The sequence below is a fragment of the Lygodium microphyllum genome, chromosome 26, assembly GCF_053477565.2.
Source record: "Lygodium microphyllum isolate KBCC chromosome 26, Lygodium_microphyllum_v1.1.10, whole genome shotgun sequence".
NCBI lineage: Eukaryota > Viridiplantae > Streptophyta > Polypodiopsida > Schizaeales > Lygodiaceae > Lygodium > Lygodium microphyllum.
The window spans coordinates 91,141,785-91,168,233 of record NC_141160.1 but is presented as its reverse complement, the minus strand read 5'-3'; the positions used below and the strand labels follow the sequence as shown (position 1 = coordinate 91,168,233).

General features: G+C 40.5%; 1 protein-coding gene across 2 annotated transcripts in view; it reads left to right on the top strand.

The window, feature by feature from the left end:
* Positions 1-26,449, top strand: part of SPY (Tetratricopeptide repeat (TPR)-like superfamily protein) — a 94,715-nt gene that overhangs the window by 6,146 nt on the left and 62,120 nt on the right. For both annotated transcript variants that reach the window (XM_087668632.1, XM_087668631.1), the window contains 9 exons: positions 11,802-11,963; positions 12,169-12,344; positions 12,450-12,525; positions 12,627-12,755; positions 14,514-14,633; positions 14,818-14,886; positions 15,001-15,082; positions 16,361-16,455; positions 16,608-16,672. In XM_087668632.1, coding sequence (XP_087524758.1) covers positions 11,802-11,963; positions 12,169-12,344; positions 12,450-12,525; positions 12,627-12,755; positions 14,514-14,633; positions 14,818-14,886; positions 15,001-15,082; positions 16,361-16,455; positions 16,608-16,672 — 974 coding nt within the window. The remainder of the gene's footprint in view (positions 1-11,801; positions 11,964-12,168; positions 12,345-12,449; positions 12,526-12,626; positions 12,756-14,513; positions 14,634-14,817; positions 14,887-15,000; positions 15,083-16,360; positions 16,456-16,607; positions 16,673-26,449) is intronic.

Here is a 26,449-nt window from a genome sequence, read left to right as displayed (position 1 = left end):
TTTTGGGCATGATCACCTGTAACAATCAAGTCATCAACATACAAAACAAACAACACACGACCACCCTTGGAAGTGTGCACATAAAGTTGTGGATCAGTCCCAGAGCGCTGATATCCCAACTTGGCCTAGAGAAACGAATCAATCTTCTCGTTCCAAGCACACGGAGCTTGCTTCAGGCCAGACAAGGCCTTCTTCAACCTGTAAACATTCCCATTCAAGGAACCAAAGCTAGGAAGCTGCTCTACATAGATCTCCTTTTTCAAATCACCATTCAAGAAGTCTTGACTTCACATCCAATTGAAAGGCAGGCCATCTTCTATGACCAGCCAAGGCAAGAATAGCACGAATAGTCGCCATGCGAGCAGTAGGGGCAAAAGTATCATGGAAATCAACACATGGGCACCGTGCAAAACCTTTAGTAACAAGTCGAGCCTTGTGCTTGTGCAAAGAGCCATCACTATGATACTTGGTTTTGAAGACCCATTTGACACCAATCACCTTCTTATGAGAGGGACGAGGCACAAGGTACCAAGTGCCATTTCACTCAATAGCCTCCAACTTAGCTTCCATCGCTTTTCGTGAATGATCAAACTGTAAAGCCTCCTTCACTGATGTAGGCTCTCTATCCTGCATAACACGGGACATCAAACAGTAGTTAGAGCAAACAAGCTTCATAGTATGTGCTTGGTGCCGTCGTGACCTCCATGGTCCATCTTGCGGTTGCCACTCCCCAGGGACCCCCTCGATCCCTAAATCTCGGAGTGTGTCACGAGTCCAACGAGGAGGAGGCTGAATCTCGCCTCGGCACTCTCCATCTGCTGAAGTTTCTGGAAGGTCCACTATCAACAGAGGACCGATTGATGAATCCGGTGGCTGGGTAGTAGGCTTCTCATGTGAAGAAGAGTCCTCAAGAGACACAGGCTTGAGAGGAACAATTGCTGGGGCTAATCTATCACTGGGATCTCCAAGTACAGGGTGATCCTCACCCCCCTTTGGGGTTGGAACCTCCACGAATCGGACATCACGACTTGTGTAGACATCCCGCTTAACAGGATCATACAATCGGTAGCCTTGAGATTGCGAGATAAAGCTCACAAATGCGTGGCTTCTAGAAGTAGCTTCAAAATTTTCACGGTGTGTTTTCGGGATGTGAACATAAGCATCACACCCAAAAACCCTGAAATAAGAAACATCGGGCTTTGATCCAAAGTACGCCTCAAAAGGAGTCATACCAACAACAGTGGAAGTAGGGGAACAATTAAGAATGTGAATTGAAGTAGCCAGAGCCTCAACCCATAGACACTGAGGTGTTTGACGATGCTCCATCATGGTATGGGCCATCTCTATCACACTGCAATTCTTCCGCTCCAAAATGCCATTCTCTTGAGGGATGTTTGTATTGGCAAACTCTTGATGTATGCCATGATCTGCACAAAACCGAGCAAACTCATTATAAATAAATTCTCCGCCCTTGTTCAATCGTAAGGTCTTCAGCTTCCGCTCGGATCGGTTCTTCTCAAAGAGCAACGGATCCTTGAAGTTGGAGAAAGCCGCCGACTTCAGTTTCAAGAAATAGGCCCATGTCATCCTACTATAATAATCTACAATGAGCATGAAATACAAACTCCCTCTAAGGGATTTCATCCTCATCGGTCCACAAAGATCGGTGGAAACAAGCTCCAAGGGTGCTGAAGACCGCCTCGAAGCCTTGCTGGGAACAACATCACAAGTCTGCTTTCCACGGATGCAGGATATACAAGGGTGCCGACTCACCACAATATCTGGCAAACCTCGAACATACTGATCCTTAAACGCCTTCTGAAGGTATTCATAATTGAGGTGACCAAACCGAGCATACGAAAGCTCGGACTGAGTTTGGGAGGTAAGAAGAAGAGAAGTCAAGGCAGAAATAGACCACAACTTGTAGACTCCATTCTCCTCATAACCTAAAGAAAGAACCGCTCTCGATCCTCGATCAAGAATCCAAAAATAATCCACATCAAATTTGACCAAGAGGCCGAGGGCACAAATCTTGTGCACTGAGAGAAGATGATACCCCAAAGCCGGCATAGAAAGTACGTCAGATGTATGGGCACCACCACGCTCATTTGGAATAAGATACATGTTGCCTTATCCCTGAATCAGAAGAGATGAACTATCTCCGATAAGAATCTGACCATGAGAAGGCTGCAAATGAGTAACACCCGTTGAAGGAGGAGTCATGTGCCTAGAGGCACCACTGTTAACAATCCACTCCCAAGTAAATGGGGTGGTCAACGCAGCATTAGAAGCTAACAGGGTCGAATCCTCAACCACCTTGTCTTTGTCCTTCTTAGATTTATCTTCCTTCTTCTTCTTTTAGTCCTTCCCCTTCTTTTGAGAGGACTGGCCAACCAAAGCTTCAGATTTCGAAGCATTGGTTTCTTTCAGTTGCTCCTCTTGGTCCAAGACCATAGGAACCAATTTTTCCCACTGAAGCGTCTCATACCGACCTCCCTGAAGCAGTCAAGGTGGAATAAAAACCATTGAAGCAAGGCAGTAACTGTGAAAGAAGAGTTATTGCCATGTCTTCAGAAGTGATCACCTTTCCTGCGTTTTGAACCTACATCTGAAGTTGCCTCAGCTTGTTGATATGCTCTTGCATGGATGATGACTTGTTGACACTCATAGTCCTCATTTGCACTTCCAAAGAAACTCGCTTCATGACGGTCATCCGATTATACATATGATCCAACTCTAGCCATATCTCCCTAGCCACTGTCAAATATTCTATATGAGAGAGAACAACTGTAGTACATGAGAGAAATAAAAACGAGCGAATGCGAGCATTGAGTTTATCCCAATGTGCTTGAGCTTTTGCCAACTTTGCCTTCTCACTGGAAGAGAGTTTGGACTCATCTCGCGAAGGACAATTGATAGCCTGCGTAACCAGCTTGGCCAAATCATAGGACTCCAATATGGCAAGCATCATGACCCGCTAGATGCGATAGTTCTCACCATCAAGCTTTTGATTTGAAGGAAGAGTCGGTAGGATAGGCACCTTCCAGTCCATGATCGCTTGAAACTCTGTCTCGGCCTCAGAAGACATCTTCACCTACAATGCTTGCACAAAACACAAAAAGCAGCTCCTTTTGATTGTGAAAATACAATGTGCTAGGTTTGAGGTTCGCTCGTCTTGTTCCTTCTTCACCCGCTGAAGGCGATGAAAAGGTAAAATCTGCACTTGAAGGCTAGAAACACAGCCTTCTTCCTTCTCTAACAGTAGAAACAGCAGCAACTTCAGCAAATCTTCTCTTTTCTTGCACGCCCACGCTCGCCTCAGCCTTGTTTTGATGCGTAGCCCACTTGCTCGCACTTGAACACTGAAGACGCAGCCCTGTGTTGCGCTGAAAACTCCTCTTCAAATAGGTCCACCCTAGGTCAGTCCTTCATTGCTTTGATACCATGTCAAAGTGAAGCAATGTGGAAGCGAATGACTGTGACAGAGTGAACAAAGAGAGCAAAGAGAGAGAAAGAGAGTGAAACATAGAAAATCTGTTGTGAAGAATGCTGTATAAGGATGCAGAATTATACATGGGGTAGAGAAAATATCTACGTATGTCTCCACCTCGAGGATCTTGATCTCTCTCAGCCCTGAGAGCAATCTCCGCAGTCAGTAGATTGAAATTTGTCAAAGACAATGTACAAAGACTGCTGGAAACTCAGCCTATTTATAGGCTGAAAGTAATGCCCATAAATGATCAAGTCGATTGCATTAAATGCAGCCAACTGTTGCAGTCGTGCAGACTGTTGTTGCAGTCCACAACTATTGCTATGTGGCACTGCTGACGTGGCCGCGTCTAGGAAATGACTCTTAACACATTCCCCCTCGGATAGGGTGGCAATGACTTGATTAAGCACTTAATTACAATAATAAATAAATTCACAAAACTGAAATGCACACTTTACCATACAATCTTGGACAAAATTGGCGCCCCTTGCAATATTTCTTTAACTTATATTGCAATTGGAAGGAGTACAACTGAAATTCTTCAATCTCCTCCGTTGATCCAATTGCCCCTTGTTGTCATAAATGATCAGCAAGCCTTTTGGGCAATTTGCCCCTTGATCTTCACTCAGGACTTGTCTAAATTGGACCCTTGACTAGCCAAATGCTGCCCCAAATCAAATGGGATGGGTTGGCATCTGAAATTTTTGGCAATTACTTGAATTCCAATTGCTGATTTCAGTCTTCTATTGTTGGGTACGGGTCCCAAGTTGGTTGTTAAACCCTAATTTCTACTGTAAATTAGGGTTTACGGTAGAAATTCCTTTGCTGTCCACCAAATTTGGCTGATATCTGCTCCAAATGGCTAAGATTTGCTGAGACTATTCGAGAATAGATTGGAGAAGGTGAGAGAATGTTGTAGAGAGAGAAATTTATGATTTTCCATGCGGGAAATGATAAATCCCTAAAAATGGCTTGGATGGTGGTAACTCTTTGATTACAACTTAATCATAACACCAAGCATTTATTACAAAACTCAAAATACACATTTACCTACTAATCTTTTGAGAGTGGGCACTTAAGTGGTTGGCCCCCAAATTGACTCCCCTTTCGGTATTTCTTTAGCTTTATTGAAGTGAAAGTTGATTTACAATTGGATTCTCCCAATCCCCTTCGCAATCCAAACTTTCCTTACTGTCGAAAGTGACCAACAAGTCTTCAATTTGATTTGCCCCTTGATTTAGGCAACGAATTGGCCTTCATCCACTTTGAAAAGAGTGGAAATGCCCCAAATTTAATGGCTAGCTGGTCCTCCACCCGATTTCAGCTGAAAATCAGATTCAGCTCTTAATAATTTAGGTATTGGAATCTTCAATGTCTGGCATGCTTCTTGAGGCAACTGCTAAACCCTAATTTTTACTGTAGATTAGGGTTTACATCAGAGATTCACCCAAAATCTCCATCTGGCTAGATTCCTGTAAAACTTGAAGCAAAGCTGGGAAATGGTTGGAGAAAGAGAGAGAATGCTATACAGAGAGAGAATTCAGAAATTTGTCACGAGAATTTAGTGAAAGTGAGCTGTTGACCCAGTTTTCCAGTTCCAAATGGATTCACCAAGAGGAAAGGGAGCATTAGAGGTTGTAATCTTCAGGAGAAAGTGCTTTAGCCGTGATCACCAGCTTCCCCTGGTCAGGAATATGCAACCATCTTCACCAAAATGGTCTCCAATGGTTGAGAAATGGCCCCAAAAGTAGGCAGTAGCAACCCAACCTCTCTTCCCAACCGCTTCAAAATGCAAAAACTAAATTTTATTCTCCCTTCAAGCCCAATTCAGCTTTCCTAATCTTGCACAGACAAGTTTTGCCAGTGGCAGCCCTGTAAACTGAGTTTCCAGCATTATCCACATTATTGTATTAAATTTCAGTCTAAAACCATTGAGAACTAATATAATATTTATTTTAATGCCCAGAAAAATGGTTGGACCAGCCAGTAAGTAAATTGGCTAGGATTCATCTCTCAAGTGTTCGTGTGCCATTTTTTACTATTAGATCGGTGTTAAGTACTATTAAACGCTAATCTCTAGTGTCACCGACTGACTCTTTTGGCCAAATAAATGACTTATGCCAATAACTGGCATCGGATACCGGCTAGTATTTGTGTAGCACAACTGATTGCAACTTTTGCCTCAGACATCCACTGATTCTGTGGGTCTCGGGCTCATTAATTTGCACTAACCTCACTTGCACCTCACGTGTACAACATTTACTTAAACATATGATTAAAAATTTATCCACATGTTAAGTGAGGCTTGCAAAAACACGTCCTCATGATAGTCCTCTCCCTTAAAATCCTTGCAATCGTCCCTGATTGCACTGCTAGATGCATCAAAAGCAATATGCTGTAGTAAAATTTTCCACAAGGCATCATAGTTGACACAACATTGCGCATTGCTGTTCAATCTTTCTATATGCCCAATACATGCTGAAAATTACCAGCCAACATAACACAACATAAGACTCACAAAGAACTCAAAGACATTGTGAGATTATCATGCGATGGATCCATTAGTCATGACCTCAATTAATCTAACAAAACTAATCCATAGTATAGCATAAACCATGGCTGAAACATCAATGACATCATAACATAGGCTGCTGTCCATAAAATCAGTGAAAAGTAATGACCATACGCTGAAAAGCAGCATTTGACAATCAGCCCCTCATGATCATTAAGTGATGTAAATGTACAGTTTTAGAGCCATAGATAATAAACCATACCATATGCATACCAAACATAGTGCCTAGGGCATTGAATAGTGATCTCATGGCAAACATAGTGTCAGCTATAGTACTTTGAATGTATGCTGAATATATCCAAGATCCACTAAATCTAGATCTGTCCATCACTGAGGAGTGGAAGTACTAGCTCCCTTACGAGCATCATGTAATACTTTGGAACCCTGCTCTGTTGAATGTGACTGAGCCTGATCTAAAGTCGGCTCTAATTGGAAAGCATCAAGGTAAAGTTCTAAAACCTCCATCTATTTGGCATCCATTGGTAAATAGTTCTAAAACTTTACAAATATTGTATGGAAACTTTACTTCTGATCTTCCACTCTTTGTGCACCAAAATGTGCTCAGGTACCAGCAGCTTATCGAGCTCTTAACCTCAAGCTGAATTTCAACAGATACATGCTCGGCCATGTCACCATGAAAACGCCTAAGCAAGCTCACATGAAAGGCATCGTGTATTTACGAGTGTGGAGGCAATTTCAGTCTATAACATGCATAATTGATCCTCTCCAACACTTGAAATGGCCCATAGTATTGCATATTGAGCCTTGGATATAATCTCTCTTTGCCCTTCATCTTTTTCAGCCATGCCTTTTCAAAATGCATCAACACATAATCACCCTTTGCAAAGTGTGAAGCACGCCTACGATGATTAGCTGTTCTCATTTGCTAATGCTGCGATCTTTGGAATGCATTCTTAAACTTCTGATAAGTTGCATCCATGCTCTCCACATAGTGATCAACCTCAAAGATCTTATGTTTTGTGTGCAAAATAGGGGTTACTTTCTTACCACCCTTTACCACCTCAAAATGAGCCTTACTTGTGGAACTACGCATTGTGTTGTTATATGCAAACTCAACCAATGGCAAATACTATTTGCATTGCGCTTTGCAGTGCAATACATAGCACTTCAAAAGATCTAAAACTGTGGAGTTAGCCTCCTTGTACTGACTATTGGTTGGTGGATGAAAGGATGAAGAGAATTTCATCATTGTGCCCATATTCTCAAGCAATCCTTTTCAAAAGAAACTTGCCATCTATGGGTCACGATCAGTAATGATCGACCCTGGCATACGATGGTACTTAGACACATGCTATGTAAAAAGATATGATCAGCCATTGTCTTTTTCAGCTTGCTGCCTATTAGGACAGCCCCTTGCCGTGTGTCTTTCTTGCTCACAAATAAAGCATTTATTTTCAGCCATCAATTCCTTAGGTTATGCATCATTTTTCCCCACTCTTTCTTTGCCATCTATTCCTCTTTCCAAGCCTATTTTCAGATCTACCCTCATTTTCAGCCTTTATTTCAGATCTCCCCTTTTTCTCAGCCTTAGCCTCTTTGACATGTGACTGGGCATCAATGTCTTGGAACCTTGCATCTTTTTCATGCAGTAATGCATCAACTATAGTAGGAGTTTCAATGAGTTGAGACATGCTAGAAACAGTGGACTTTATGCAAAAATCCTGTGAGAAACAACAAACATACTTCTCCACTTACTTATGGAGGGGTATTGACCAATAAGAAGTAATGGGCAGCAAACCATTCCAAAACTTCTTATTATAATGATCCAAGTTCTTGCAATCCTTGGAATCCAATCGGTTGCATATTGTCATAATGTCTACTTCAAAGGTACTTATCAACCAATTTGAAGTAAACATTTGCTTGAAGTTGATCTAAGTGGTAGGTGCTTTCCCTTGAATGAGAAGTGTAGACGACTACTCCAATGCATTTCCCTTCAAGAATGTGGTTGTCTTGCATATTGTAAATGCTTGAAGTTGTCTCTAGAATAAGCTGCATCAAATTGTTAAATAAAAGTAATTGCTTTCAGCCTATCTTGTGCACCATTGAAAGACTTAAACTTCACACTTTTACCACCCTCATCGTAGTCCTATGGGTGTCAAATTATCTTGAATAGGCTGTTGCAAAAAGGGTGCATGTAGTCCTTTGGTGGTCCTATGGGTGTCAAACTATCATAAATAGGCTGCTGCCAAAAAGGTGCATTTGTTGTATTTACATGAAACCTGCACTATCAGATGCACTTGCATGACCAGCACAATATTCTTGTGCTCCAATAGTCCCTTAGGGTGTAGATACATATCCATATGGCTTAGATTGTGCCTCAGGCATCATGCCTATGCTGCCGTGCATGGGGTTATGCATTTCTCTTGCATTTCCTACCACAATACTTACATGTCCAATGGTGGGAGTTGGACTTCTTTGTGTCCCTCTCCACATGGATTGCATGCAAATTGAAGGCCTTGTGCTTGTCATGAGTCATTGTGCCAATGACGGATGAAAAGGCCCACACAGAGAGAGAGAGAGAGAGAGAGAGAGAGAGAGAGAGAGAGAGAGAGAGAGATGCTTGAGTGAAACTTGAAAGTTGAAAGAGAGGGAGAGGCCCGAGTATTGGAGTGAAGTTGAAAGAGCAAGAGTGTGAGAGAGGGGATGGGAGATGAGAATGGCAAATGCTTTGATAGGGTGTGGGATAGAGGGGATGGGAGATGAGATTCGAGAATGGCAAATGCTTTGATAGGGTGTGGGAAAGAGGGGATGGGAGATGAGAATGACAAATCACAAGTCAATTCAAGAACCAACAGAGGAAGATGAGAATGGCAAATGCTTGCTGAATTGGTGTGGAAGAATGGAGGATAGGAGCACCTTTTGTAGATGAGAGAGGGGTTAAACAGTCAAAGAGGGGTCAATATTCAAAGATGGCTACTAGTTGGATGGAATCCAAGGAGGGGTTTTTTGGGGGGGAGTGCATAGCTGGAAAAGGGGGTGAGATGAAATATCCAAGGCTTCCCCCTCCCAAAAAATTTCCATGCAAGCGGAACGCGCCGGATTAAAGCGCAGGGGGAACATAGAAGGACGTGCAAAAGCGGTGGCTAGAAACAATCCGTTTTATTGTACGAATCCATATGATATTGTACAGTACACATCACACAGTACGATCAGTACCGTGCGATGTATGGAGACAACTATGGTGCAATGCATTCCCATAGGCGGTGCCTATCCAACCATAGCATGAAAAATGGTACCTCCTCCAAAGTATCCTTGCTGCCCCATGACCAATTCAAAGGATTTGATGGTATCCCGGTGATGGAGCCATTGAAACTAGCTTCCCTTCAGTGGATGGGTGGTGATTCCTTGATTACAACTTAAATACAACACCAAGCATTTATTGCAAAAACTGAAAAATACAAATGTACCTATTTATCTTTGGACAATGGACACCCAGTTGGCCCCAAAACTGGCATCCCTTTTGGTAATTCTTTATCGTTATTGAAGTAGAAGTTGATTTACAATGGAATTCTCCCAATCCCTTTCACAATCCAAACTCCCCTTGCTGTCGAAAGTGACCAATTCAACTTGATTTGCCCCTTGATTCGAGTAATCAATTGGCCTTTACCTAGTTCAAGAAGAGTGAAAATGCCCCAAATTTGATGGCTGGCTGGTCCTCCACTTGATTTTAGTTGAAAATCACCTTCAAACTTAAATAATTCAGGTCTTGGAGTCTTCAATGTTTGGAACAGTTCCCGAGGCAGCTGCTAAATCCTAATTTCTACTGTAAATTAGAGTTTAATGCAGAGATCCACTCAAAATCTCCACCTCCAATGGTTGGGTTGTCGTAAAACTTGGAGCAAAGTTGGGAAATGGTTGGAGCAAAGAATGCTATAGAGAGAAAATTCAGAGATTTGTCACGAGAAATTAGTGAAATTGAGTTGCTAACCTAGTTTTCCAGCTCAAGATGGATTCACTAATAGCAAAGGGAGCATGCGAGGCTATAATCTTCAAGAGAAAGTGCATCAGCCGTGATCATCGGCTTACCTTGGTTAGGAATATGCAATGGCCTTTACTAGAATGGTCTCCAATGCCTGACAAATGGCCCTAAAAGCTGGCAGCAGCAACAACCCAATCTCTCTTTTCAACTGCTCCAAAATGCAAAAACAAGATTTTTTTCTCCCTTCAGGCCCAGTTTAAGCTTTTCCAAACTTGCATGGGCAAGTTTTGCCAAGTGGCAGCTTTCTAAATCAAATTTTCAGCATTATCCACATTATTATATTAAATTTCAGTTTAAAAATACTGAAAATCAACATAATAGTTATTTTCATGCCAAGAAAAATAGTTTGATGAGCTAATGATTAAATTGGCTTATCCACTTTTTTTTTTGAGTGTCCCTGGGTCTTTTTTGACCGTCAAAGTGATGTTAAGTACCATTAAATGCCACATCTCTAGTGTCACCAATTGACACTTATGGCCAAACAAATGACTTACGCCATGGACCAGCATTGGATACCACCTAGTATCTATGTAACATAACTAACTGCTACTTTTGCCTTTGGCATCCCTTGATTCCCTCGGGTCTCGGGCTCATTCATTTGCACTAACCTTAGTTGCACTTCACATGTGCAATATTTACTTAAAACTTGTGATTAAAAATCAATCTACATGTTAAGTGAGGCTTGCAAAAATACATGTCTTCATGACAACGGGTGCTGAATTTTCTTGCATTAGGGCAATGCTAACATCTTATATTTTGTAGTAAGTAGGATATCTACATATTTGTTTCATGTCTCCATGGGTTTTTGATATACCCTATGTGTTTGTGCCTCTCTAGAGTATCTCCTATCATCTTGGAGTTGGGAGTGATGGACTGACAGCACATGGGATGATGATGATGATGATGACGATGACGATATTTAAGTACCTGAAGTTGTAAGACGGCCTATGGTATCAAAACTAAACACACATAATTCGTGGTTGAGTTAGAAGAGATTCATGGTGTGCGAGGGTGGTGGTGGTGATAAAGGCTGCAATGTGGACAGTGGAGCTCGCAAGCTGGCTGAGATATATAGTGTAGCTGGTTGTGAAGATGTGAGTGAAGCAAGCCCACATGCTGTAAAAGTTGGGCATTCTATAGGATGTGGTTCTAGTATTGTGAACTTGCATGGGATATAGAACTTCTTGCTCATCAGCTTGTGCCCCATGCTCCTTCTTGCACTGGACACGATGCCTGAAAGTAGCATGAGCTGAGGCAAATTCCTGGCAAGCTTCAAATTCCTGATAGGGGGTTAGTTTCCTATATATATTGGTGGTTGTGTGACCCTCTCTTTGAGAAAAGGATGACCTTGGAGTTGGGGGAAATATGGATGGTATAGCAGGTGAAGCACAATCCTCCAAATTTCTCCCACTTAGTGGGACATTGATGTTGGAGAAAGACCTCATTAATTGTAGGGTCAAGTGAAGCATTATGCAGGTGTCCTGCTGTTTGTTAGCCATCGCAGTCTGGTAAAGTGCTGAATGATCATGCAGCTCTGTGAAAAGTTAGTTCGATTGAATTGTAGCATACTATTGTTTTCCATTGAGTTCTTTGCCCTATGTGTTGCAACTTGTGACTGAGCTTGTGTTTTTTTTAAAGCAGTTGCTCTCCAACTATGGCAAAGGATAGGGGCTTGTGTGGTGGTTCACCTCCTTAAGTAGTCGCATGCTCCTAAGACTCTTCTTTATTTTGCTATGTAGGCCTGCCACAAGGCTTTACTTGCAGATCCAAGCTACAAGCCTGCCTCTGAGAACTTGGCAATGGCTTTGACAGACCTTGGGACAAGCCTAAAACTCTCAGGAAATGTTCAAGAAGGACTTCAAAAGTATTATGAAGCTTTGAAAGCAGATGGTAGCTATGCAGTAAGTTATCAACACTTATGAAGAGCTTAAATGCACAATTTTTGGGCTTTTTAATAACAGTTGATTAATTGTTAAATTATGGACCTGCAATCTATAACATGGGTATTCTCTTTCTCTCTTTCATTCTCACTCTCTCTGTCTCTCTGTCTCAAAATTGCATGGTTGATTGTACATTCTGTAAATCTTATTCTCTTGCAATCTACAGCCTGCCTACTACAATCTAGGTGTAGTCTACTCAGAGATGATGCAATATGATCTAGCTCTGCAGTGTTATGAAAAGGCAGCTCAGCACAGGCCAATGTATGCTGAAGCATACTGCAATATGGGTGTCATTTATAAAAACCGTGGTGATTTGGATGCAGCTATTACTTGCTATGAGAGGTACAATTCAACTGGATCAAAACTGGTTTTTCAGGTTGTAGATACTTGTCCGAAAAAGTGGAAACTAGAACAGCATTTTTGAAGTAATGATAATTGATATGCCAGGTGTTTGGCGGTGTCTCCAAACTTTGAGATTGCCAAAAATAACATGGCCATAGCATTGACGGATTTGGGAACTAAGGTGTAAATCAGAGCTGCCTATGAATATATTATGGAGATACTTCCTATTTTTCAATCCTTCAAAAGTAGCTGATTTTGACAGGTTGTTTGTGGACCTTGTAGGTAAAGCTTGAAGGGGACATTCAACAAGGGGTTGCTTACTACAAAAAGGCACTTCTATACAATTGGCATTATGCAGATGCTTTGTATAATCTGGGGGTTGCCTATGGGGAGATGCTCAAATTTGACATGGTAAGTCTTTATGCTGGTTTTAACAAGCTTTAACAGGCCAGATTATTTATCTAATCTGTTTGATTTTTACTGATTATTGAAAGAGCTGCAGCTGTTTACACAACTGAAAGGGTATTGTTTCGTGTCGTGTCAAAAACAGTTTTGCTGCCAGAGAAGTTAAATGTTTAGCTATAGCTCCTTCATCTTTTGCACAACTTTGAGATAATGTGTTCTCTAGTTTTGGGTCCATTACTGTCCTATATTATTGAAGATCGTAGCCAACCATGACTATTGATCCACTTTTACATTTATAGTATATGGGGATGTGCATTTTTAATGCTTTGCGTAGCATTTGGCTTAGGCATGAATCAAATGTGCACATATGAGGTGCACATGGGATGTGCAAGTCGGTTAAGTTATAATGACGGGAGAAGGACCCTAGATTTGCAGTGAATGTCAAAGGCAAAAGTTGTAATAAGTTATATTGGTCGGGTACTAGTGGGCGCTTGGTGTTAGTTTAGGCCTAGGGTATTTAATTAGCCATTAAATGTCAGCGGTAACATTAGGAACTAGGCATTAAAGAATTAATGGGAGTTCAGGGGTGCCAGTTCAGGGGCTAATTAATACTTAGGACCACTTGGGAGTCAAAATGGCCCAGTCAATTTAATTGTGGATGGGCACTTTCAATTTTCTAGGGAGGGATAAAGGTCAAAATTGTGGATGGGCACTTTCATTTTCTAGGCATTAATGAAGTGTGCACATATGAGGTGCACATGTGATGTGCAAGTGAATTAAGTTACAATGATGGGCCAAGGACCCTAAATTTGCAGTGGATATCAAAGGCAAAAGTTGTAATAAGTTATATTGGTTGGGTACTAGTGGGTGCTTGGTGTTAGTTTGGGCATAGGGTATTTAATTAGCCATTAAATTTCAGTGGTAACATTAGGAACTAGGCATTAAATGATTAATGATAGTTTAAAGATGCCAGTTTAGGGGCTAATTAATACCCAGGACCACTTTAGAGTTGAAATGGCCTAGCCAATTTAATTGTCAATAGGCATTCTCAATTTTTAGGGCAAGGATAGAGGCTAGTTAAATTCCCTAGGCCCAAACATTGACACTTGGCACCCTCTAGTATGTGACCGGTATAACTTATTACAACTTTTGCTTTTGACAGCCATTGGAAATTTAGGGTCATTTGCCCATCATTGTAACTTAATTGACTTGCACATCACATGTGCACATTTGATTAATGCCCAAGCCAAATGCTAAACAAAGCATTAAAAATACCTGCCCTTGTGACAATAGTTCTTGGCCCTTATGTGGAAAATCGGTAACATTGCTGGTGTTAGCTTTCTCATGGACAGCATAGACTTAGCTCTTATATGATACCAAACTTCATGCTAGCAGTTTTGTTTGTCTTTGCTTAGTTCTTACAGTCAGTTTACTCCCTTAGAGATTACCTTGCTCAAAAGTCGTCAAGTTAGGGTCAGTGCCAGGGAATTCTCTCTTTGAGTCTATATGATCTGGCTATGTCAGGTAGATGACTGTGTTTGCAATTACATTGTGTGTGAATTTGGTTGAGCAATTTTTTGTGCGTTTGTACGGAAGACAACCTTTGCTTTCATGGTGTATATCTTGTAAGTCTATAATCTCAAAACATCTCAGTTTATTGGATTAATGCTAGATGAGTACAATTTTTTGCTAGGTTTTACAACAAAGATATATTTAGGGAGTGCCTATTCTCCACTTTCTGAAATCATTATTTTTCCATTTCAGGCTATTGTCATGTATGAACTTGCATTGCACTTCAATCCGCATTGTGCAGAGGCTTGCAACAACCTGGGAGTAATATACAAAGATAGAGACAATCTTGACAAGGCTGTTGAGTGCTATCAGGTTTCAATAAAGATACTTCCTAAAGAAGATTTAATTGTATGTTTGTTGTATTTGGAATATCCTATGTATGAGAGAACCTAATCAAGTCAGTTTAGTGCTCGTAGAGAGACTTGTATTGCTTCTGCAGTGGATGTGTGAAGCTATCTATAGGCATGCAGAAGTGTAAAAAGTTGTTCGTTTGCAGATGGCTTTATCTATAAAGCCAAACTTCTCCCAGTCCCTCAACAACCTTGGTGTAGTGTATACAGTTCAGGTAAAGGGTCAATAACTACTCAGATAAAAAGTGGAACCTTGCATTATGGTCCTGGCTTTGCTATGAAAATGGAAGTGTATTACTCAAAATATCCCCCATTGAATTTGGATGCAGGGTAAAATGGATGCTGCTGCAAGCATGATTGAGAAGGCCATTATGGCAAATCCTGCATATGCGGAGGCTTACAATAATTTGGGTAAGCTCATATGCGTTTCTATGTGGAAGGAGGTTTACAAAGGTCTGAATAATAATATGAGTTGGTTTTATGCTAATTTTTTAGCCTTTATTTGTTTATACAATGCTCACTTGTGAGTCACTGACTTGTGCCACATTTTATCCAGTAGCATTCTCTGATAAAGAGGCTTGCCCCATAGCTTTCCTTATGCTGTGTTCTTGCTCATGGACAGCAGGTCTTCTGTTCCTAGCAGTTGGGTTTCACAATGTTTGGCATGGCTATGTAAGCAACCAATGTGTTCGACATCATCTTTCCTTGACTTCCAGGGTTATATTTGCTCCAGTTCCTGGTCAATGATCTTATCTCTCATTCTGCCAGCCATACTATGGAAGACATGGGATTTAGGTGCATTTTAGAGCAGTTCTGCTTGTGTGCATCCTCTTTTGTGCTTGGACTGAGTCACCTAGTTACAGGTGGTTTTTTTGGTAGCACTGGACCACCTCCATTTAAACTTTTATCCCACTTTTGTGTCACCAGCCTTTTCCTGCTCTGTTACAAGTACATGATTCTTGTGATAACAGCAGCTTTATATGGGCATTGGCGATTGCTTTTAGCTGGGCCTTGGAAAGAAGCAGTGCCAAATTTCTGGCAGTTTAGTCAAGTTTCAAACTAGGCTTTTGACAGTAGGCTTCTGTTTTAGGTGCTATTGGTAATGCCAGGTTTCCTATAGTTATGAAGCTTGCATCAATTAATGGCAGAGTTTGCAAAAGTGACAACCTACTTTATTGGAATATAACTGACCAAGATATAATGTGTCAAGCAGGCTTGAGGTTGTGTGGTTCTTCATTTTCAATGGTATATGTTGTCTTTATGTTTATACATTAGTTCACCAATCCCAAGTCGCTGTTGGAGGCATTGGTGTTGTGTGTTGCACTAGCCATAGCTCTGCACGTGGAGGTGTTCAGAGGTCAAGTTTAGTAGGAGATGGGTAAGAAAGTGAAGATGTTATCCTTATACAGGATTTAAATTGGGGCATTATGGGGAGAGAGAGTAAAAGTTTTGAGCTGTGCATATTACTGGTGTATATGGCAAACTGTCTCTGTGGTCAGTGCAGTGGATGCATCTGCTAGCATGCAACCTACTTAGCAATTAAGATCCCATGGATTGTTGCTTGAAACTGTGTGCTAAAGGGCCACTACTGTCTCAACTAATGGACACTCTAGTTGTATACATGAGGAGTTATTACTTGCTATACTTCTTAAACAGCTGTAATCGTTAAGATGTATATCCTATGGACAGGGGTGCTCCACAGAGATGCAGGGAACATTTCTCTTGCAATCGAAGCATATGAGCGGTGCCTGCAGATTGATCCTGACTCCCGCAATGCTGGTCAGGTCTGTCCTTAAGTTACACAGATTGTTATTAACTTCGTTTTTTAAATTGCTGCTTACAGAACTATATATTAGGAAATCAGCCTGGATATTTTGTGTGCACACTTTTCTGCTATACTGTGTGTTAAGTCCTGATTGCTAGAAGGTCCTTGCAGAATCGTTTGCTAGCAATGAACTACATATATGAGGGAGACAATGATAAGCTATTCAATGCTCACAGGTTGTCTCTTCTTTGTGAACCTGGAACTTATAAATATGGTCATAGTATGCATGCACAAACTCTTTAGTTTAAAAAAATGTAACAAGATGGCATTCTAACAAGATGGAATGCCCCTTTGCTGAATTTGACGCAGTATTCAACTATTTACTGTTAATATGTAAAACATTTGAATGAACACACTCTTCAAACATGCAACAGTCAATGTGCCGCTAAAACTTGCTGCCAAAATTCATTATCACTTATTACTTGCGAAATCGAGTTGATCAAAGTACGCAATGCAAGCAGTTGAGAGCAGTTTCCACAATCAGCAGGTCCTACATAGCAGGAAATCCCCTGACGAGCAGCATTAGGAACTGAAACAGGCCTTCTGACCCAAAGGGTAGTAAGCCTTGGCCCTTAATTAAGCAAACACTTAATTCAGCAAACAGTAAATTCAGCTACTGAAATCCACACAAAATTGGAGCTAGAGTGCTCCCACACATGACACCTATTGGCCCCCGTGCTTGGTGGCCTGTTCTGCATCAATTCAGAAAAAATTAGAACAGTAAAGAATGCTCCAACTTAGGTACTGGCAGTTTCTTGTGACACAATCAATCCATAGATGCTCCATGACTTGGTCATTTTCATTGTTGGTGTCTGACCAACTCTTGACCTCTTACGAGTCTACTTGAAGACTTCAGCCTGCCAAATCCTAGAAATGACAACCAGAAATTAAGCGAGCGTTTGCTCAGATATTTGTCTTGCACAGTCCCCACAAATCTCTGCACTATAGAGGGATATCTTGTGACAAGTGAAACAGGCTTGTAGATTTGATCTACAAAAAGGGAAGTGTATGTAAAGTTACAACAACTTAGGTAATGGCAGTCTCTTGTGACACAATCAATATAGGTGCTCCATGACTTGGTCATTTTCATTGCTGATCTCTCACCAACTCTTGACCTTTTAGATGTCTACTTGAAGACTTCAGCCTGCCAAATCCTAGAAATGACAACTAGCAAATAAGCTCAAATTTGTGGAGCATTTGCTCAGATATTTGTCTTGCACAGTTCCCATGAATCCTTGCACTATAGAGGGATATCTTGTGACAAATGAAAGAGGCTTGTAGATTTGATCTACAAGGGGGGAAGTTTACGTAAACTTACAACACATACTATGCAAGAGAAATAGATGATTCTAAGGGTTGCATCTCATATGTGGACAGATCCATCCCATCTGGTTTGTAGCTGTTCAGGTCCATCAGATCCATCCAAGATCTATCCAATCCGGTTTGCACACAAAATGTGACTGTTGATAGTTTGAACCAAAAGTGCTTGTTTGACTTTTTCTAACTGTTGCAGTCCAAAATGACAGTTTTTCAGCTACCTTTTTTGACTGGCCCTCCTTTAAAAGTGCACTTTCTCGAACTTCACTCCCCATCTTGAAGCTTCTTCTCTACTCAAAGCTCAAGCTCGCACCTCAACCTCTCAAGCTCCATACCTCTATCTCTTCCTTTTCCTCTACCTCTCTTACCACCTCTTGTTCCTCTACCTCTTCCTCTTTCTCTCTCTCTCTCTAGGGCTACCATCTCCTCTTCCTCTATCTCCGCTAAGCCTCCTGAACCAATAAATTCAAAGCATGTAACCGTATTGAAAAGGTAATGGCTTGTGACACTCTATTTCATGGGTAGCCACTCTCATGTTGAAAAAACTAATCTTTACTAGACTATCCCTTAATTTCTTATGTATTTTTTAATGACTGTACGAAACATTTGATATCATTTGACATTTTTTAAATGTATGTTCAATACCGTACTAAGTCCATGGATTGGGCAGATTGTACATGACTACCCTGCTTGGAATTGTTGCCAGACCACAATCAATGAGGAATTCACATGAATCTTAGTTCCCAAATTGATTCGATTTGTCAAATGAGGTCTCAACTTTGATTGTCTTGTAGTCTTGGAGCTAAACACCTTGAGTTCATTGCCAAATTGAAGAAGTTTCATAAACCCTAATTTTTGACATCATTTTGCATGGAGACTAGATGCTCAATTTGATACTGTTAATAGTTGGAAATCAAACTTCCATTTCCATAAACATTTGCCTTAATGTCTCCATTGAATCTTGAACGATTTGGCGACCCAAAAGAAGGGGTAAATTGGGGATTTTGGTTGGAATGTCTTCAACAAGCAATTCCACACTTAAAAAGACAATCTTTGCAAACCCTACCCATTGATTGGCTGTAGACAATCAAACCCTAATTTTTGATATGCTATATTATAGAGTTTGCCTAGTCCGAGAGAGAGAGGAGAAGAAAAAGATAGAGATTTATTTTCTGTTGTTCAACATGTCTGCCTTGATTGTGGCAACTTGACAATGGAGTTAAGTCTTGATGGTTGTATCAGCCTACAACCTGCAGCCTTGCTGTTAGAGATGCTACCGTGCTGGTTGGAGACCTAGGGATGGCAGCAAAACACTCTTCTCTTGCTGCTCACAATATAAACCAGCAAGCATCTATGGAAGATACACTTGCATGCATCCCAGTGTTGATTAGATCTGTCACTTGGTAGATTTCCATTCTCATTTGAGCTTCTACATGTGAAATTAACTTGAATGACCCTTTTGCCATGCCCACATTAAAATAACATTAAATGATGCCTAATGTTTAGTGTGATACTAAGATGTCTAAGCCATCGAAACATTAAATGTTACAATGTGCATGTACGATGTGTTAAACATTTGTCATTGAATGCTTCATTGTGCACTTAAAAGGCTCACATTTCACATTTTCTTAATTATTTCTGTGGATGGTTTGTTGGAGTGGCACGGCCTTTATCTATAATTGCCCATGCAGAGTCCCACATACTTGAACTACAATGTCACAACTCTATAGAAACAGAATTTGTATCCTTTTTCATTAATTTGTCTATATAATGATTTATTAAATTTGTTTCCTTTGTACTAATTAGATATAAAGAAAAGCGCATTGGAGCTGGCCACTGATGAGTGGTCATAGGTTATGGTGGACCCACGCAGTGGGTTAGAGAAAAGATAAATCACACTTCCACCTATATGGGTCGATTGGGCGCTTGTGACCAGAACTCACGCATATCAGGGTTAGACTTGCACACAGAAAGGATTGATGCCTTGAAGTGTGGGTTAGATCTGCCAGAACAGACAGTTACAATCAACAAGATAGCATGATCATGAAATGCTCGTATAAAGTGCATGTGTGGGCTGAAAGCTTGAAATGCACATTTTTTTGCATAGGAAAGTCACATGAAGATTCTGATACCGTTTTTGCGATGTACACGGAAAAAGCTTTCATATGACACCCATATTGGGGGGTCCTTAAATTTTAGGAGGTCCCTAAATTTTAGGAGTCTCGAATTAGCCTAAAAATGCTAGTCCTAAAAAATAGTAAATTCTGTACTCTGATTGTGCTTACTAAATTTGGTTGTTTCTATTCTTGACAATATTCAGTCCAAAAAAGAAGGCTATAGAGAAGAGACAAGTGTCAAGACACTTGTCACACAAGTTTCCAAGTGTCCCACCACTTGTCACATCTTATGACATGTGGCTGGACACTTGTCTTGTGCTACTCCACTTTCCCCTTTTGTACTAGCTCTTCCCTATCCTATAAATAAAAGCTCGTTTTTCTTCATTCAGCATCATTTTTCTTTGCTGTAAACTCATGTACAGCACCCACAGATAGCCAAAAACTGGCCCCATCCATCCCCATCATCATCCCCCACTTCTCCATTATCAAATTCCTCCATATTCCCTCTTCTATCATTGCTGTTTTACAGGACAGCAAGCCTGTAAATTCATTACAGCACCTCCTTCTTGAGCTCTTTCTTCCATTTTAGCAACAAGAAGCAAGCCCTATCCATGTACTGCTGATCAACGATGGAGAAAGGCTGATTTCCCCTCTTTCTTCTCTCATACTGTAAAGAAAATCAGTTTTTATCATTGCATAATAGATAATGCATGTGTGTTTGTACATCTTTGCATGATCTTGTGAGAGTGAGAATTACTTCTCCTCACTCTCAGGTTGATTGTAACTGAGCTCTTCCCTAAGGGACTTGGGTTGAGCAGAAATACATTTCCTTCGGGGAGGGTTGTCCATCTTCAACCCTCAATCTTGTCTTCATTACTTTTACATTTTCATGGCTGAAATTTTGTGAGTAAATTCATTTTCAGCTTTAAGTGTTCATTCTCTTTTATATTAAGTCTCGAAAACAAGCGAATTTCATAATTGTTAAGCATACTACGTTGTTCTGGGTGTTTACATACAAGATGACATTCCACATATCAGTGACAACAGAAGTGTGAGCATTCTTTTGTGACATAATTGTCCAGAAAGTGCATGATAATTGAGATCCTAGAGAAGACAAAAGATCTCAGCATGTAGTGCTGTTATAACTTGCCTTGAAGAGATTTAGGTTAAAAAACAGCAGCTATACCTATTGCTAACGGAGTTGTGGAGTTACATAGTTGATTCCACATGCCAAGATGAGATTGGCTGCTACTTTGTCTCACATGCATGCTGTCTTCACATTCCAAAGTTGAAACTTGCAAATTATGAAGCAAGCTAAGAAGAAGGGTTTTTAGCAAACTTGTGGCTGCTAAAAAATGAGAGAGATGAGAGCTGCAAATAGCTAGATAGGCTCTACAAATGCATCAGCCAATTGAGAAATCCCATGAGTGGCATTAATGACAGTTGCTCATTGTGTGGAACTTTTAGTGTGACTTAATTCTAAGGTCCTAACTTTCAAACTAATGAAAGCTTCGTTTAACCTTCATTTGTGGCTTTGCACTTGTGCCACATGGCTTAGACTTTGTCCATTCATGCCCAATGCCATTTCCTTCACTACCATGTTGTGGTCATTATGCCCAAAGCTAGGGGTTCCAAAATAATTACATTGATGAAAAATATTATGTGCAATTTTTGAGTTCTTTTCCATTTTGGTTACATGTTTCTCTCTTGAAAACATGGCAATTCACCTTGATTGCTCTTTGATAGAATCCAACCAGGCATTCCAAATAGCAAATGCATGTGACGAGGTAACTGAGTAACAATGTTATCACAAGCATGTCTATACATATACCGACAATATACAACTATCAAAATGTTTGTGGATGCATTAATAAACAACCAAACATAAGTGAAAAGACCCACAATTTATCCAATTGGTAGTTACTTGGGAAGCAGTTAACCAAGCACAACTTAAGAAATTTAAACGTTCTTTGCATTGATCATAGAAGTCTCAAAGTAGTAATACTATCAGTATATAATGGATGGAATTTGAAAGACTTGAACAGGATCTCTAAATAATTGAGCATATCTATATGAAGTAGAAGCACCATTTCCCTCATGAAATAGTTGCACGGAAGAGCATCTTGGGCTGCCGATATAGAAAAGAGACACGGTCGACACGTTTTGGATCGGAAATGTGTTTCGGGAAAGATGTTTTGGATATAGGCTACTTGATCACTCTCAGTATTGGCGTGCATTTTTGGGTGTTGTCTTTGTGTTTCGCTTGCTCCCCTTAGTGGAGTACTTCCTGTCACGACCACATCCCAAGGGTTGGCATCCCATACCACCAGCCCACACCATCTTGGTGTACGGATGTGTGGGCCAATGGGCTAAGAGTCCAAAGAGTGGTGATCACATAATGCATGTGCTCAATAGGGCCTCAAGACCTGTAAATAAGACTTGGTTGCCCTAATCTTGAAGTGTGGTTAGTGCATTTTGCTTGAAGTCAATTTGTAACCAATGTGATAAATTGTACTAGCGCCCATCTAGATGTCTAGGGATGTAATAGAGAAGAGCTTGACTTTGATGTACCTTTGCTTCTACGTCTTTACAAGGCTCATCTAGTAGGCCTACAGCTTCATTGGCCTCTTAGATTGATGATAATGATAATTATAATGCTGCCTTCTCTTCCTCTACCACTAGTAGTGCTAGTGGTATTGATAGTAGTTTAGAGGAGCATGAGACAGAGGAGATCCCTTTGGATGATATAGAGTGACACTCTCTTTAGATGATAGTAGATGCATCATACTGGTGAGATCATGATCATTTTGATAGTACATTCTAGGCTTTGCTTCGTAGTTAATTATGAATCATGATTCATTTCATGGATCATTGGCATTTGGATGATTTATTATATTTCCACATTATTGTTTACTCTCTTTTTTGAGTGTAAATGACATAATATGATGATATCATCATTCATGGCTGTCCTTTATATTGAGTATTGATATTCAGAGTTCTAGAAACTCATGTATTGTGATTTTACGGAGTGTGGTAGTACCATGCATCCTCCTCAATCTCTTCTCATGTTAAATGTACACTTTGTTAAATGTACACTTTGTATTGTTGAGGAATTTAGGTGTGTTTGGTGTAGATGTTGAAGTTTCAAATGGTATTACCCCTTAATATATATCTAATATAAAAAGCTCCCTAAAAGTTGACATAAAATTTGTTTCCCCATTTTGCCATTTTGGCCTTTAGGCTGAAACTCAATTTCATGAATCCAAAACATGTTTTCGTTTCTCCATTTCCATAGCTCCTGGCAACTATGCGTCATGAGCATAGGTCAATGCTCCACACGTATGCTTTGTTGAGCTTGCTTGAGCCATGAGCACAATCTAGTTTCTTACTCTTGACAACAAAATGGAGTAGCAAAGCGCAAGGATCAATCTCTTATGGAGTTGGCCAGGTGCATGCTTAAGAGTAGGAATTTGCCTAAGGAATTCTGATTGGATGCAGTTATGTGTGCCATGTATGTTTTGAAGAGGTGCCCTACAAGAGCCTCAAAGACCATCACTCCTCATGGGGCTAGGACATGCTCTAAGGTATCGCTTGTTTCGCCCTTCAATATGCAAGATTACTATCAACAAAGATGATATTTTTGCTGAACATTCCACTTCTCCATTGCTGGACCGTCAAAAACAGACCATTATTGATGCCTCTTATGTGTTTGGCATTTACTACCTTTGTGCACAAGTGGTTCTACCTTTGATGAGTCTCCTAAGGCCTCGTTTCCACCCATTGCAGGTCATTCTCAGCCACTTAGTCAGCCTGATTCACAGTAGAAACTTCAGCTTAATTCACCTTGGAATATCTTTCTCCTTCACATGATGCTTTGGAGCATGCATGGGCTGAGATTCAGCAGCCAAAGCAGGTCCCTAGAGACTTTAAAGGACAACAAACAATCCCTCCATTGGCTGCCTACAACTGAGCTGTCAAGATCAGGGGGATATTTTGGCATGCACATTAGTGGCTACAATATGCAATCAAGACACCCATTTGTCACATAGATGTATTTGCAGATGATCAATGGATGGATGCTATGAATGAGCTTTGCGACCTACTGCCAAGCAAGCATGCTATAAAAGAAATATGATGGTTATGTGGATAGGTACACCGTACAAAGCCTACTTAATTGCTAAGGGCTATGCCTAGCAATGATTTTGAGGAGACTTTTGCTCCTACCTCTTGCACAACCACCGTTAGATGTGTCGTTGCACTTGCTGCCCAGTCCGTTGGCATGTACATCAGCTCCATATTAAGACCGCGTTCGTCTGATGCAACTTGTAGGCTTTGAAGTCAAAGGCTCAAAAGGCAAGGGATGCAGCTGGAAGGAAGTCTAAAGCTCTTTATGACTTAAAGCAAGCTTCTTGGGCTTGGTACAACCATATTCGTTCTCATGTGCTGCATTTTGGTGTCCATGTTAATCCTATAGGGGAACTTTATATTTATAGTCGGCATAACGATTTAGATTTCGCAATTTTCATTCTTTATGTTTATAATATGCTTGTTATTGGGAACAACTGATCAAATTGCAGCCTTTCAGCATGCTTTGGAAAGGACATTTGCTATGACATTTTTGGGTCTAAAGGCAACAATAAAACGTTCCAGTATAGATTATCGAATTAAGGTTCTTTGGCAAATCTTAAAAATATCAATTGCAAGGTTGTGGATTTGCATAGCTGCAATAGAGCTGTGGATAGTTATAGGTCTAGTGATGGATAGTGTGGCATCTATGTATATATTTGATACATATCTCATGATTCGCTTGGAACTACGAATTATGAGACAAGAGTTGCAAAAAGAAATACGAGAGCGGGTCAAGGACGAACTAATAGCAGAATGAGAAGGTAGAAATACAAGATATACAAGTAATGATTAAGAATGAATTGCAGGTGCAAATATTGTCTGTAATTGCAGGTGAAAATTGAAATGTAGAAAGTGGTAGATGCTTGCAAATTTGAAATCTTGGAAGTGAGGGAAGAATTGGATACATCTCAAAATTAAGAAATAAATGTGCAAGAAGAACTACAAAGAGAGAAAGAGGCACTAAAGGCATGTGAAAGGAAGTTTCAGTCATGGGTAGAACTACAGATGGAAGAGGCCAGCCCATGGATGAGGTAGTAAGAAAATAATAAAGAAACATCAATGAACAAGAGTGAGGTAATGAATGCTACTCTAGAAAAAGAGACCCAGAGATGAGCTAGGGTACTAATTGTACGGGTAGTAGGATGGGAGGAGAAAAGAAGCCCACAGGAAGATGCTAAGACACTTGCAAACAAATGGGGGCTTTAGATGTACCTATAGTTAGTGCTTGGAGAGTGGGAAAAGAGGACTCTTAAGTCCAAGGCTTTAATCTTTCGCTTTGTGGACATAGACAAAAAAAGGCCTTCCTCTCTAAGAGGAGAGCCCTCAAAGGTAAGAAGATTGATTTGGATGAGGATCTTATTCCAATACAGATAGCACATCGTAGAGAACACATGCCTAATTTATTAGAAGACTGCTAAGAGAGAAAATGGGTTGTTTATAGAGATGGATGGGTCATTAAGGATTGCATGACAATATGAGGCCTATGAGAGACTTAGGATGTAAATATGGAATTGTAATGCAGCTGTATGCTTGGATGTTGGTTACTTTGAAGATAGCTTCCGAAATATAGTCATAGCCATGTGCAGAAAAACACACCAATGTAAAGGTAGCCGATTGCTAGACGTCCAAGGATACGTGTGGCAGAGTGCATTCTATCGAGCAGCTAGAAAACTAGGAAACACTAGGGGTTTTGGAGGTGTAGCGATACTACATCAAGAAGACCTCACAGGGATGGTGTAGGTAATGAAGAGAGATAATGATACATGATACTTACGGATTAGGATACATGCAGGAAGACTACGGGATATATTGATTGCAATTTGTTGCTTTTTGCTTGCAAAGTTAGCCTACGCCACATGAGATGGATCTCCTTTTGTTGTACTTTACAAGGATATTATGAGATATGCTAGCATTGGGGACATATTTCTAGTGGGAGATTTCAATACATGCACTGGAGATAGGCAAAGTGAATTTTATATGCATGATAATGCCATGTTCAAAGAGATTGACATAGATAAAATAGGCCTATGCAAGAGAGCCCAGGATAAAGAAGTGAGTACCTATGGGACATAAGTATTGGCTTTCGGAAGTGCACATAGACTAGCCATCTTTAATTGTCTGCCACAACGACCAGCATTTGACACTTTGACATGTTGGAATCACAAAGGAGGGGTAAGTACTATGAATTACTTGATAGACTCACTAGCATTGATGCCAGACATCCAAAACTTTTAGGTATTTAAGAACCCAATTCTCATAGCAGGAGATCATGCTTTGACTTTCATGCTCTCTTGTGGACATATGAAACATGGAGCACCACGCCTTTCTAATACCACTTTGTGAAAGACACCTCACATATCTACAATAGCTTTTTGCAGAATAGTTTACATA